The 15,214-nt window shown below is 55.1% G+C and overlaps 1 protein-coding gene across 1 annotated transcript in view; it reads left to right on the plus strand.

Moving 5' to 3' along the window:
• Window positions 1-14,191, plus strand: part of LOC147086816 (extracellular matrix protein 2-like) — a 197,942-nt gene extending 183,751 nt beyond the window's left edge. The window contains exons 3-4 of the mRNA XM_085978326.1: window positions 3,708-4,034; window positions 8,911-14,191. Coding sequence (XP_085834452.1) covers window positions 3,708-4,034; window positions 8,911-9,082 — 499 coding nt within the window. The 3' untranslated portion in view covers window positions 9,083-14,191. The remainder of the gene's footprint in view (window positions 1-3,707; window positions 4,035-8,910) is intronic.
• The last annotated feature ends 1,023 nt before the right edge of the window (window positions 14,192-15,214 follow it).

Below are 15,214 nucleotides of genomic sequence, written 5' to 3' on the forward strand. Positions count from 1 at the left end.
CAGCGCTCCCTCAGTACTGCCCCTCCGACAGTGCAGCGTTCCCTCAGTACCGGACCCTCCGACAGTGCTGCGCTCCCTCAGTACCGCCCCTCTGACAGTGGGGCGCTCCCTCAGTACTGCCCCTCCGACAGTGCGGCGTTCCCTCAGTACCGGCCCCTCCGACAGTGCGGCACTCCCTCAGTACCGCCCCTCCGACAGTGCGGCGCTCCCTCAGTACCGCCCCTCCGACAGTGGGGCGCTCCCTCAGTACTGCCCCTCCGACAGTGCGGCGTTCCCTCAGTACCGGCCCCTCCGACAGTGCGGCATTCCCTCAGTACCGCCCCTCCGACAGTGCGGCGCTCCCTCAGTATCGCCCCTCCGACAGTGCGGTGCTCCCTCAGTACCGCCCCTCCGACAGTGCGGAGCTCCCTCAGCACTGGCACTGGGGGAGTGTCGGGCCTGGATTACGGGGCTCGCGTCTCTGGAGCGGGGGCTCGAACCCACGACCTTCTGACTCCGAGGCGAGAGAGTGAGACCGACTGAGCCGCAGATAAGACGTTGCAATGTGACTTGGGACCACACATGCCTTGTAATTAGTTTAGGGACAGAATGCCAGGGAGAGGGGCAAGAGGCAGCAGATGGGTCTGCCATTGATGGTAGGGCGAGAAAATGGGAGGGCCATGAGAGTCCACCGTTGAAGGATTGTAGGAAACTGGAGATGGTCGTAAGGCTGGAGAAGGGTGCAAGGATAGGGCGAGGAGGCATTTGGAGAGAAGGACCATGATTTTAAATCTAGTGCTTTGGGGGGAAAAGTAATCAGTGTAGGTCAAGCAAGACTTATTGAGGGACGGGGGATGGAGATTTGGACATCTCCTGGAGGTGAAAGGTCACAATTTGACCCTTGGCTGCACCCAGTCTGCCAACGGATCTCATCAGCAACTTACGTCCAGTCTTGGCAGCAACAACTTCCATTTAGCCAGCGTCTTTAATTTAGTTTCACAGCAGTATTATCGGAGAAAAATTCAACACTGACCCACATAAGGAGAAATTTAGGACAAATGACCGAAAGCTTGGCCAACGAGGTCGGTTTTAAGGAGGAGAGAGAGAGGTGGAGAGGTTTAGGGAGGAGATTCCAGAGCTCGGGGCCCTGGCGCGGTCGCCAATGGCGCAGCAATGGAATTCGGGGGATGCGCGAGAGGCCAGAATTGGAGGAGCGCAAAGAGCTGTCGGCACGGCCTCCTACGGTTGGGGGGTGGCGGGAAGGGAGTGTGGGAGGCGGCAAGGGGGCAGATCGACAGTCTTCCCCGGTGGCCTAGTATGCAGATGACGCTTGTGTCTGCGCACACTCGGAGGTCGAACTCCAAACCATCGTCGACGCCTTCACCGAAGCGTACGAGAGCATGGGCCTTACACTAAACATCCGTAAGACAAAGGTCCTCTACCAACCTGCCCCCGCCACACAGTACTGCCCCCCGATTATCAAAATCCATGACGAGGCCTTGGACAACGTGGACTACTTTTCATACATCGGGAGCCTACTATCAACAAGGGCAGGCGTCGACGACGAAGTCCAACACCGCCTTCAGTGTGCCAGTGCAGCCTTCAGTCGCCTGAGGAAGAGAGTGTTTGAAGACCAGGACCTCAAACCCGGCACTAAGCTCATGGTCTACAGGGCAGCAGTGATACCCGCCCTGCTGTATGCCTCAGAGACATGGACCATGTACAGCAGGCACCTCAAAGCACTGGAGAGGTCCCACCAACGCTGCCTCCGCAAGATCCTGCAAATCCATTGGCAGGATAGGCACACCAACGTCAGTGTTCTCGCTCAGGCCAACATCCCCAGCATTGAAGCTTTGACCACACTCGATCAGCTCCGATGGACGGGTCACATTGTCCGCATGCCCGATACGAGACTCCCAAAACAAGCGCTCTACTCGGAGCTCCGGCACGGCCAGAGAGCCCCAGGTGGGCAGAGGAAACACTTCAAGGACACCCTCAAAGCCTCCTTGGAAAAAGTGCAACATTCCCACCGACGCCTGGGAATCCCTGGCCCGAGACCGCACAAAGTGGAGGAGAAGCATCCGGGAAGGCGCCGAACACCTCGAGTCTCTTCGCCGGGAGCAAGCGGAAGCCAAGCGCAGGCAGCGCAAGGAGCGCACATCAACCCAAGTACCCCACACCCACCCCTTCAACCACCGTCTGCCCCACCTGTGACAGAGACTGTCGGTCCCGCATTGGACTCATCAGTCACCTGAGAACTCATTGTTAGTGTGGAAGCAAGTCATCCTCGGTTCCGAGGGACTGCCCAAGACGAGAAGAAGAGACGAGTACCAACGAACGAGAGCGGCTGGTCACTCTGTTGCCGGGATTTAATTGACCTTCAAACACCTCGAGGGATCGGCATAAACACCGGGGCGGTTGGCTTCGGCCCAACGAGCTGTGGGGATCTGCCCAGGCCACGCCAGGCAGCCTGTCCTCCAAACCCGAATGCTTTGCTTCCACCGAGCATCAATTTCCGATGCCAACTCACAGTTGGTTGTGCTTCAGCTGGGGGGGGGGGTGGTCGAGTGCCAGTTTGGTACAATTCTACGCCTCAGGGTTGGTGGCGGAGCGGGTGGAGGGAGCAGGCAGTGGCTTTGGCTAGTACAAGGCAATAAAACTGACGAACACCATACACGCCCCAAGGACAGCCTTTGATGTGCCTTCAGTAACACCAAGCCCACGAGTGACAGGCAGCATCTGCTCCTGATCAGCGTAATCAGAATAGGATGGGAGCGAACGGAACAAGACAGGGTTGTGAAACACAGGGCTGATTTTCTGTGCCGAGCCTGGCAGGGAGTGGATCCTACCTCACAGCTAACTCATTCCAGATCTCACCCACAACGTGCGTTTTACTCTGAATCTAACCCCGTGCTGTCCCTGCCCTGGGAGTGTTTGATGGGACAGTGTAGAGGGAGCTTTACTCTGTATCTAACCCGTGCTGTACCTGCCCTGGGAGTGTTTGATGGGGACAGTGTAGAGGGAGCTTTACTCTGTATCTAACCCCGTGCTGTCCCTGCCCTGGGAGTGTTTGATGGGACAGTGTAGAGGGAGCTTTACTCTGTATCTAACCCGTGCTGTACCTGCCCTGGGAGTGTTTGATGGGACAGTGTAGAGGGAGCTTTACTCTGTATCTAACCCGTGCTGTACCTGCCCTGGGAGTGTTTGATGGGGACAGTGTAGAGGGAGCTTTACTCTGTATCTAACCCCGTGCTGTCCCTGCCCTGGGAGTGTTTGATGGGACAGTGTAGAGGGAGCTTTACTCTGTATCTAACCCGTGCCGTACCTGCCCTGGGAGTGTTTGATGGGGACAGTGTAGAGGGAGCTTTACTCTGTATCTAACCTGTGCTGTACCTGCCCTGGGAGTGTTTGATGGGGACAGTGTAGAGGGAGCTTTACTCTTTATCTAACCCGTGCTGTACCTGCCCTGGGAGTGTTTGATGGGACAGTGTAGAGGGAGCTTTACTCTGTATCTAACCCGTGCTGTACCTGCCCTGGGAGTGTTTGATGGGGACAGTGTAGAGGGAGCTTTACTCAGTATCTAACCCGTGCTGTACCTGCCCTGGGAGTGTTTGATGGGACAGTGTAGAGGGAGCTTTACTCTGTATCTAACCCGTGCTGTACCTGCCCTGGGAGTATTGCCATTAACGTCTCATTGCCGTTAACGTCTTTAACCGGGTGTATTTCAGGAAGTTGGAGTCCCTGGACTTGTCCCACAATAGGATGGTCCACGTGCCCTCGTTCCTGCCGACGGGCCTGAAGCAGCTGTTGCTCCACCACAACCAGATCGAGCGGATCCCCGGCTACGTCTTCGCCCACCTGCGGCCGGGCCTGGAGTTCCTCCACCTCTCCTACAACCGCCTGCGCGACGACGGCATCCACGGCATCTCCTTCCTCGGCCTCTACCGCTCCCTGCAGGAGCTGCTGCTGGACCACAACAGCCTGCGGGCCGTCCCGCGAGGCCTCCTCAAACTGCGCTCCCTGCAGGTCCTCCGCCTCAGCGACAACCAGATCAGGTGAGGAGGCTCCCGCTCCCAGTCAGTGAATCGAATCCGACAGCACAGGAGGAGGCCATTCGACCCGTCGCGCCTGTGCCGGATCGTTGAACGAGCTCTCCAATCAGTCCCACTCCCCCCTGCTCTTTCCCCACAGCCCGGCACATTTTTCCCCTTCAAGTATTTCTCCAATTCCTCCTTTTGAAAGTTACTATTGAATCTGCTCCCACCGCCCTTTCAGGCAGCGCGTTCCAGATCACAACAACTCGCTGCGTAAAGAAATTCAGTTTCATGCAGAGACTGGAGAAGCTGGGGTTGTTCTCCTTAGAGCAGAGAAGGTTAAGAGGAGATTGACCAGAATGGTACCAGGGATGAGGGACTTCAGTGATGTGGAGAGACTGGAGAAGCTGGGGTTGTTCTCCTTAGAGCAGAGAAGGTTAAGGGGAGATTGACCAGAATGGTACCGGGGATGAGGGACTTCAGTGATGTGGAGGGACTGGAGAAGCTGGGGTTGTTCTCCTTAGAGCAGAGAAGGTTAAGGGGAGATTGACCAGAATGGTACCGGGGATGAGGGACTTCAGTGATGTGGAGAGACTGGAGAAGCTGGGATTGTTCTCCTTGGAGCAGAGAAGGTTATGGGGAGATTGACCAGAATGGTACCAGGGATGAGGGACTTCAGTGATGTGGAGAGACTGGAGAAGCTGGGGTTGTTCTCCTTAGAGCAGAGAAGGTTAAGGGGAGATTGACCAGAATGGTACCGGGGATGAGGGACTTCAGTGATGTGGAGAGACTGGAGAAGCTGGGATTGTTCTCCTTGGAGCAGAGAAGGTTATGGGGAGATTGACCAGAATGGTACCAGGGATGAGGGACTTCAGTGATGTGGAGAGATTGGAGAAGCTGGGGTTGTTCTCCTTAGAGCAGAGAAGGTTAAGGGGAGATTGACCAGAATGGTACCAGGGATGAGGGACTTCAGTGATGTGGAGAGACTGGAGAAGCTGGGATTGTTCTCCTTAGAGCAGAGAGGGTTAAGGGGAGATTGACCAGAATGGTACCGGGGATGAGGGACTTCAGTGATGTGGAGAGACTGGAGAAGCTGGGATTGTTCTCCTTGGAGCAGAGAAGGTTAAGGGGAGATTGATCAGAATGGTACCAGGGATGAGGGACTTCAGTGATGTGGAGAGACTGGAGAAGCTGGGATTGTTCTCCTTAGAGCAGAGAAGGTTAAGGGGAGATTGACCAGAATGGTACCAGGGATGAGGGACTTCAGTGATGTGGAGAGACTGGAGAAGCTGGGATTGTTCTCCTTTGAGCAGAGAAGGTTAAGGGGAGATTGACCAGAATGGTACCAGGGATGAGGGACTTCAGTGATGTGGAGAGACTGGAGAAGCTGGGATTGTTCTCCTTAGAGCAGAGAAGGTTAAGGGGAGATTGACCAGAATGGTACCAGGGATGAGGGACTTCAGTGATGTGGAGAGGCTGGAGAAGCTGGGATTGTTCTCCTTGGAGCAGAGAAGGTTAAGGGGAGATTGACCAGAATGGTACCAGGGATGAGGGACTTCAGTGACGTGGAGAGACTGGAGAAGCTGGGGTTGTTTTCCTTAGAGCAGAGAGGGTTAAGGGGAGATTGACCAGAATGGTACCGGGGATGAGGGACTTCAGTGATGTGGAGAGACTGGAGAAGCTGGGATTGTTCTCCTTAGAGCAGAGAAGGTTAAGGGGAGATTGACCAGAATGGTACCAGGATTGAGGGACTTCTGTGATGTGGAGAGACTGGAGAAGCTGGGGTTGTTCTCCTTAGAGCAGAGAAGGTTAAAAGGGAGATTGACCAGAATGGTACCAGGGATGAGGGACTTCAGTGATGTGGAGAGACTGGAGAAGCTGGGGTTGTTCTCCTTAGAGCAGAGAAGTTTAAGGGGAGATTGACCAGAATGGTACCAGGGATGAGGGACTTCAGTGATGTGGAGAGACTGGAGAAGCTGGGGTTGTTCTCCTTAGAGCAGAGAAGGTTAAAGAGGAGATTTAAGAGAGTTGTTCAAAATCCTGAAGGGTTTTGATAGAGTAAATAAGGAGAAACTGTTTCCAGTGGCAGGTGGGTCGGTAACCAGAGGACACAGATTGAAGATAATCGTCAAAAGAACCAGCGGGGAGATGAGGACATCAAGGCAGCATTTGACCGAGTGTGGCATCAGGGAGCCCTAGTAAAACTGAAGTCAATGGGAATCAGGGGGAAAATGCTCCACTGGCTGGAGTCATACCTAGCACAAAGGAAGATGGTTGTGATGGTTGAAGGTCAATAATCACAGCCCCAGGACATCGCTGCAGGAGTTCCTCAGGGCAGTGTCCTAGGCCCAACCATCTTCAGCTGCTTCATCTTCCCTCCAACATAAGGTCAGAAATGGGGATGTTCGCTGATGACTTCACAGTGTTCAGTGCCAATCGCAACTCCTCAGATAATGAAGCAGTCCGTGCCCGCATGCAACAAGACCTGGACGACGTTCAGGCTTGGGTTGATATGTGGCAGGTAACATTCGCGCCACACAAGTGCCAGGCAATGACTATCTCCAACAAGCGAGAGTCTAACCACCTCCCCTTGACATTCAACGTCATTACCATCGCCGAATCCCCCACCATCAACATCCTGGGGGTCACCATCGACCAGAAATTTAACTGGACCAGCCACATAAATACTGTGGCAACAAGAGCAGGTCAGAGGCTGGGTATTCTGTGGCGAGTGTCTCACCTCCTGACTCCCCAAAGCCTTTCCACCATCTACAAGGCACAAGTAAGGAGTGTGATGGAACACTCTCCACTTGCCTGGATGAGTTGCAGCTCCGACAACACTCGAGAAGCTCGACACCATCCAGGACAAAGCAGCCCGCTTGATCGGCACCCCGTCCACCACCTTAAACATTCACTCCCTCCACCACCGGCGCACCGTGGCTGCAGTGTGGACCATCTACAAGATGCACTGCAGCAACTCGCCAAGGCTTCTTCGGCAGCACCTCCCAAACCCGTGACCTCTTCCACCTAGAAGGACAAGGGCAGCAGGCGCATGGGAACACCGCCATCTCCAGGTTCCCCTCCCCGTCACACACACCATCCTGACTTGGAAATATATCGGCCGTTCCTTCATCGTCGCTGGGTCAAAATCCTGGAACTCCCTCCCTAACAGCGCTGTGGGAGCACCTTCACCACATGGACTGCAGCGATTCAAGAAGGCGGCTCACCACTACCTTCTCGAGGGCGATTAGGGATGGGCAATAAATGCTGGGCCTCGCCCGCGACGCCCACATCCCAGAAACGAATATAAAAAAAAGGAGAATTCATTTTCTGCAGCGAGTTGTTGTGATCTGGAATGCGCTGCCTGAAAGGGCGGTGGGAGCAGATTCAATAGTAACTTTCAAAAGGGGAATTTTGAAAAGTTAAACTGCAATGTGATAAGGACCAGATGTCAGTTGAGGAATAAATATTGGCCCCAGGACACCGGGGAGAACTCCCCCCTGCTCTTCTTCCAAACGGAGGCCTCGGGTTTGAGGTCTCATCCCGAAAGACGTCTGACAGTGCGGCGCTCCCTCAGTACTGCCCCTCTGACAGTGCGGCACTCCCTCAGTACCGCACCTCCGACAGTGCGGCGCTCCCTCAGTACCGCCCCTCTGACAGTGCGGCACTCCCTCAGTACCGCCCCTCCGACAGTGCGGCGCTCCCTCAGTACTGCCCCTCCGACAGTGCGGCGCACCCTCAGTACTGCCCCTCCGACAGTGCGGCGCTCCCTCAGTACCGCCCCTCCGACAGTGCGGCGCTCCCTCAGTAACGCCCCTCCGACAGTGTGGTGCTCCCTCAGTACTGCCCCTCCGACAGTGCGGCGCTCCCTCAGTACCGCCCCTCCGACAGTGCGGCGCTCCCTCAGTACTGCCCCTCCGACAGTGCGGCACTCCCTCAGTACTGCCCCTCCGACAGTGCGGCGCTCCCTCAATACTGCCCCTCCGACAATGCGGCACTCCCTCAGTACCGCCCCTCCGACAGTGCGGCGCTCCCTCAGTACTGCCCCTCCGACAGTGCGGCGCTCCCTCAGTACCGCCCCTCCGACAGTGCGGCGCTCCCTCAGTACTGCCCCTCCGACAGTGCGGCGCTCCCTCAGTACCGCTCCTCCGACAGTGCGGCGCTCCCTCAGTACCGCCCCTCCGACAGTGCGGTGCTCCCTCAGTACCGTCCCTCCAACAGTGCGGCGCTCCCTCAGTACTGCCCCTCCGACAGTGCGGCGCTCCCTCAGTACCGCCCCTCCGACAGTGCGGCGCTCCCTCAGTACCGCCCCTCCGACAGTGCGGCGCTCCCTCAGCACTGACCCTCCGACAGTGCGGCGCTCCCTCAGTACCGCCCCTCCGACAGTGCGGCGCTCCCTCAGTACCGCCCCTCCGACAGTGCGGCACTCCCTCAGTACCGCCCCTCCGACAGTGCGGCGCTCCCTCAGTACTGACCCTCCGACAGTGCGCCGCTCCCTCAGTACCGTCCCTCCGACAGTGCGGCGCTCCCTCAGTACCGCCCCTCCGACAGTGCGGCGCTCCCTCAGTACCGCCCCTCCGACAGTGCGGCGCTCCCTCAGTACCGCCCCTCCGACAGTGCGGCGCTCCCTCAATACTGCCCCTCCGACAGTGCGGCGCTCCTTCAGTACTGGCACTGGGGGAGTGTCGGGTCTGGGTTACGGGGCTCGAGTCTGTGGAGTGGGGGCTCGAACCCACGACCTTCTGACTCAGAGGGGAGAGTGAGACCCAGTGAGCCACGGCCGACAAGTAATTCTAGCTGGAACGTTTGGAATTGTTTCGTGTTCGAGACTTGCTTATTGTAACTTTTGATGTTTCAACTGCGTTTTCCAATCCTTTTCCCACCCCGCCAATCCAAGGTACGTTCCCTTGGACTCCGTCTGCGACACCCGGATCAGCGAGGACTCCAACCTGGTCTCAATTCACCTGGAGAACAACCTGATTGATCGGCGATTGATCCCACCCACCGCCTTCTCCTGCATCCGGTCCTACCAGAGCATCGTTCTGCGTCCACAGCGGTTCGAAGACTAAAGTTCCCCCTCCCCCACAGCCCCCCTTCCCCCCCCTCCCCACCCCGCATTGTGTCTCCCATCGCAACGACCCAATCAGCAGCTGTTGACCAATCGAGAGGTGCGTTACTAACTTGGCCTCAGGCTGCTCCAAGGAAAATGGCGGAACGCGCGCACGGGCGGAATGCAACCTCAGGCCTGGGGCGGATTAGGAATCAGGCGACCAAACGCAGATTGGGGGACCGCTTTGCGGAACACCTCCGTTCAGTCCGTAAGGGTGGACCCCGAGCTTCCGGTCGCCTGTCACTTCAATTCACCGCTCCACTCCCACTCGGACCTCACCGTCCTCGGCCTCTTGCATTGTTCCACGGAAGCTCACCGTAAACTCGAGGAACAGCACCTCATCTTCCGATTCGGCACTTCACAGCCTTCCGGACTCAATATCGAGTTCAACAACTTCAGATCATAACCTCGGCCCCTATTATATTTTTATATTTTATCCACACCTTTGGTTTGTAACTTTTCCTTTTTTCTCTCTCTCTCCTACATGGCAGCTATCTCTCACTCTGCCAGCGCGTTTCACACTTCACCTAGAACCATTGTTTGTTTCTATACCTGTCCTATTACTATCTCGTCTTGCCTTGAATATCTCTTAATGGGGGAGAAATTCAGTATCGTCCCATTTGGGGCGCCATTATCGGCCGTGCGCAAGGTTTAGCGCCTGGCGCTAATTATCGCCTCCGACAGCAAGCTTGGCTTTTATCGCCCCTGGAGGTGATTGGAGCGCTAAATCAGGCGCTTCACACCTCTCTTAAGGGGCAAAGGCCGAGGAGCGAGGCGCTACCTCAGAGCGCTGGCGAAGCAAGGAAGGGCAAATCAAAATGAACCTGCAAAGTGCTGCTCAGTACCCAAAACTCCTTCACACAGCGTTGAATCTCTCCAGAAGTCTGTCGCTCTCTCTCTCAGAATGCGTGGTGCAAAAATGTCACCGACAAAAAAAGGCAGGACGCGGCCGCCTTTAAATAGCGCTCCCCGAGTCCCTTCCCGACTGCAAAACGCTCCCCTCAACCTGTCGTCGCTAGCGGCAGGCGGTAAGGCAGGGGGCGCCACTCAATATCCGGTCCGGGGCGCTACCGGGGCGTTGCGCACTCGACTGACGTCACGATCTGCCGGCGCAGGAGATCGTGGCGGGAGTGTTTAGCGCCGCCGCAAAATGTCTAGTGAATTTCGCGAGCGGCGCAAACATCGCCGCGCCCGGGCGCGAGTTGCTTTGCGCCCCATTAGCGCTCTCTTAAGGCGCTAACGGGAGGCGCCAACAACTGAATTTCCCCCCCAATATCTCTTCTTTCACCCCCTCCCCCATTTCCCAGCACCCAAACTGCCTTTTAATCTGTTTCATTCCCTGCCTTTTTCTCTCAGTCCTGACGAAGGGTTTCGACCCGAAACGCTGACTCCGTTTCTCTCTCCATGGATGCCGCCCTGGCCTGCTGAGTTTTTCCAGCCTTTTCTGTTGTTGTTTAGGAACAGGAGGAGGCTGTTCGAGCCCGTTTGCCCCTCCCCATTCATTTAGATCACAGCCGGCCTGCTCCTTAACTCCATCTACCCCGCCTTGGTTGCGCAGCCCTTAATCCTCTTGCCCAACAAAAAGCTGGCATCACGTCGAAATCACAGCGAGCAAGCAGGCCGCTCGGCCCATCCACGCCATGCTGTTCCTTGTCCACCACACGAGCAGCAGTTCGAACCCCATGCGCCCACTCTGCTCCCGTTATCCTTTCCTCCACGTTCCTTCAACCTTCGATCGAACCCATTCCTTCAGTGTTGATACGGTCTCCCATACAGTCACTAATTCCACAACCCACAGCCTCCACACACTTTCTGTAAAATGAATTATTCTGCTCCCTCTAACTAACCCCGTGCTGTACCTGCCCTGGGAGTGTTTGATGGGAGAGTGTAGAGGGAGCTTTACTCTGTATCTAACCCGTGCTGTACCTGCCCTGGGAGTGTTTGATGGGACAGTGTAGAGGGAGCTTTACTCTGTATCTAACCCGTGCTGTACCTGCCCCGGGAGTGTTTGATGGGAGAGTGTAAAGGGAGCTTTACTCTGTATCTAACCCGTGCTGTACCTGCCCTGGGAGAGTTTGATGGGATAGTGTAGAGGGAGCTTTACTCTGTATCTAACCCGTGCTGTACCTGCCCTGGGAGTGTTTGATGGGGACAGTGTAGAGGGAGCTTTACTCTGTATCTAACCCATGCTGTACCTGCCCTGGGAGTGTTTGATGGGGACAGTGTTGAGGGAGCTTTACTCTGTATCTAACCCATGCTGTACCTGCCCTGGGAGTGTTTGATGGGGCAGTGTAGAGGGAGCTTTACTCTGTATCTAACCCATGCTGTACCTGCCCTGGGAGTGTTTGATGGGGACAGTGTAGAGGGAGCTTTACTCTGTATCTAACCCGTGCTGTACCTGCCCTGGGAGTGTTTGTTGGGACAGTGTAGAGGGAGCTTTACTCTGTATCTAACCCGTGCTGTACCTGCCCTGGGAGTGTTTGATGGGGACAGTGTAGAGGGAGCTTTACTCTGTATCTAACCCGTGCTGTACCTGCCCTGGGAGTGTTTGATGGGGACAGTGTAGAGGGAGCTTTACTCTGTATCTAACCCATGCTGTACCTGCCCTGGGAGTGTTTGATGGGGACAGTGTTGAGGGAGCTTTACTCTGTATCTAACCCATGCTGTACCTGCCCTGGGAGTGTTTGATGGGGCAGTGTAGAGGGAGCTTTACTCTGTATCTAACCCATGCTGTACCTGCCCTGGGAGTGTTTGATGGGGACAGTGTAGAGGGAGCTTTACTCTGTATCTAACCCGTGCTGTACCTGCCCTGGGATTGTTTGATGGGGACAGTGTAGAGGGAGCTTTACTCTGTATCTAACCCATGCTGTACCTGCCCTGGGAGTGTTTGATGGGGACAGTGTTGAGGGAGCTTTACTCTGTATCTAACCCGTGCTGTACCTGCCCTGGGAGTGTTTGATGGGGACAGTGTAGAGGGAGCTTTACTCTGTATCTAACCCGTGCTGTACCTGCCCTGGGAGTGTTTGATGGGACAGTGTAGAGGGAGCTTTACTCTGTATCTAACCCGTGCTGTACCTGCCCTGGGAGTGTTTGATGGGGACAGTGTAGAGGGAGCTTTACTCTGTATCTAACCCGTGCTGTACCTGCCCTGGGAGTGTTTGATGGGGACAGTGTAGAGGGAGCTTTATTCTGTATCTAACCCGTGCTGTACCTGCCCTGGGAGTGTTTGATGGGGCAGTGTAGAGGGAGCTTTACTCTGTATCTAACCCGTGCTGTACCTGCCCTGGGAGTGTTTGATGGGGACAGTGTAGAGGGAGCTTTACTCTGTACCTAACCCGTGCTGTACCTGCCCTGGGAGTGTTTGATGGGACAGTGTAGAGGGAGCTTTACTCTGTATCTAACCCGTGCTGTACCTGCCCTGGGAGTGTTTGATGGGACAGTGTAGAGGGAGCTTTACTCTGTATCTAACCCGTGCTGTACCTGACCCGGGAGTGTTTGATGGGACAGTGTAGAGGGAGCTTTACTCTGTATCTAACCCGTGCTGTACCTGCCCTGGGAGTTTTTCATGGGACAGTGTAGAGGGAGCATTACTGTGTATCTAACCTGTGCTGTACCTGCTCTGGGAATGTTTGATGGGGACAGTGCAGAGGGAGCTTTACTCTGTATCTAACCCGTGCTGTGCCTGCCCTGGGAGTGTTTGATGGGACAGTGTAGAGGGAGCTTTACTCTGTATCTAACCCGTGCTGTCCCTGCCCTGGGAGTGTTTGATCGGACAGTGTAGAGGGACCTTTACTCTGTATCTACCCCATGCTGTACCAGCCCTGGGAGTGATTGATGGGGACAGTGTAGAGGGAGCTTTACTCTCTATCTAACCCGTGCGGTACCTGCCCTGGGAGTGTTTGATGGGACAGTGTAGAGGAAGCTTTACTCTGTATCTAACCCCGTCCTGTGCCTGCCCTGGGAGTGTTTGATGGGACAGTGTAGAGGGAGCTTTACTCTGTATCTAACCCGTGCTGTACCTGCCCTGGGACTGTTTGATAGGACTGTGTAGAGGGAGTTTTACACTGTATCTAACCCGTGCTGTACCTGCCCTGGGGGTGTTTGATGGGACAGTGTAGAGGGAGCTTTACTCTGTATCTAACCCATGCTGTACCTGCCCTGGGACTGTTTGATAGGACAGTGTAGAGGGAGCTTTACTCTGTATCTAACCCGTGCTGTACCTGCCCTGGGAGTGTTTGATGGGGACAGTGTAGAGGGAGGTTTATTCTGTATCTAACCCGTGCTGTGCCTGCCCTGGGAGTGTTTGATGTGACAGTGTAGAGGCAGCTTTACTCTGTATCGAACCCCGTGCTGTACCTGCCCTGGGAGTGTTTGATGGGGACAGTGTAGAGGGAGCTTTACTCTCTATCTAACACGTGCGGTACCTGCCCTGGGAGTGTTTGATGGGACAGTGTAGAGGAAGGTTTACTCTGTATCTAACCACGTCCTGTGCCTGCCCTGCGAGTGTTTGATGGGACAGTGTAGAGGGAGCTTTACTCTGTATCTAACCCGTGCTGTACCTGCCCTGGGAGTGTTTGATGGAACAGTGTAGAGGGAGCTTTACTCTGTATCTAACCCCGTGCTGTACCTGACCTGGGACTGTTTGATATGACAGTGTAGAGGGAGCTTTACTCTGTATCTAACCCGTGCTGTGCCTGCCCTGGGAGTGTTTGATGGGGACAGTGTAGAGGGAGCTTTACTCTGTATCGAACCCGTGCTGTACCTGCCCCGTGAGTGTTTGATGGGACAGTGTAGAGGGAGCTTTACTCTGTATCTAACCCCGTGCTGCACCTGCCCTGGGAGTGTTTGATGGGGACAGTGTAGAGGGAGCTTTACTCTGTATCTAACCCGTGCTGTACCTGCCCTGGGAGTGTTTGATGGGACAGTGTTGAGTGAGCTTTACTCTGTATCTAACCCGTGCTGTACCTGCCCTGGGAGTGTTTGATGGGACAATGTAGAGGGAGCTTTACTCTGTATCTAACCCGTGCTGTACCTGCCCTGGGAGTGTTTGATGGGACAGTGTAGAGGGAGCTTTACTCTGTATCTAACCCGTGCTGTACCTGCCCTGGGAGTGTTTGATGGGACAGTGTAGAGGGAGCTTTACTCTGTATCTAACCCGTGCTGTACCTGCCCTGGGAGTGTTTGATGGGACAGTGTCGAGGGACCTTTACTCTGTATCTAACCCGTGCTGTACTTGCCCCGGGAGTGTTTGATGGGGACAGTGTAGAGGGAGCTTTACTCTGTATCTAACCCATGCTGTACCTGCCCTGGGAGTGTTTGATGGGACAGTGTAGAGGGAGCTTTACTCTGTATCTAACCTGTGCTGTACCTGCCCTGGGAGTGTCTGATGGGACAGTGTAGAGGGAGCTTTACTCTGTATCTAACCCGTGCTGTACCTGCCCTGGGAGTGTTTGATGGGGACAGTGTAGAGGGAGCTTTACTCTGTATCTAACCCGTGCTGTACCTGCCCTGGGAGTGTTTGATGGGACAGTGTAGAGGAAGCTTTACTCTGTATCTAACCCGTGCTGTACCTGCCCTGGGAGTGTTTGATGGGACAGTGTAGAGGGAGCTTTACTCTGTATCTAACCCATGCTGTACCTGCCCTGGGAGTGTTTGATGGGGACAGTGTAGAGGGAGCTTTACTCTGTATCTAACCCGTGCTGTACCTGCCCTGGGAGTGTTTGATGGGACAGTGTAGAGGGAGCTTTACTCTGTATCTAACCCGTGCTGTACCTGCCGTGGGAGTGTTTGATGGGACAGTGTAGAGGGAGCTTTACTCTGTATCTAACCCGTGCTGTACCTGCCCTGGGAGTGTTTGATGGGACAGTGTAGAGGGAGCTTTACTCTGTATCTAACCCGTGCTGTACCTGCCCTGGGAGAGTGTGATGTCTGAAATTTGAACGATTCCGTTCCCTTACAGTAATACCCCACATCTCATTGAGCACAAAGTCCCGTAGTAAAAGGGGACTCTAATTTTGTATACCATTGTTCGGGAGCCTGTATGCTCCCTCCCTGTGATACCGTAGCTGACCATTGCCCCTGATGTGTTGAA

This window comes from Somniosus microcephalus, unplaced genomic scaffold (assembly GCF_052327205.1).
Source record: "Somniosus microcephalus isolate GS21.2 unplaced genomic scaffold, FLI_Smic_1.0 unresolved_chr7, whole genome shotgun sequence".
Classification (NCBI taxonomy): Eukaryota; Metazoa; Chordata; class Chondrichthyes; order Squaliformes; family Somniosidae; genus Somniosus; species Somniosus microcephalus.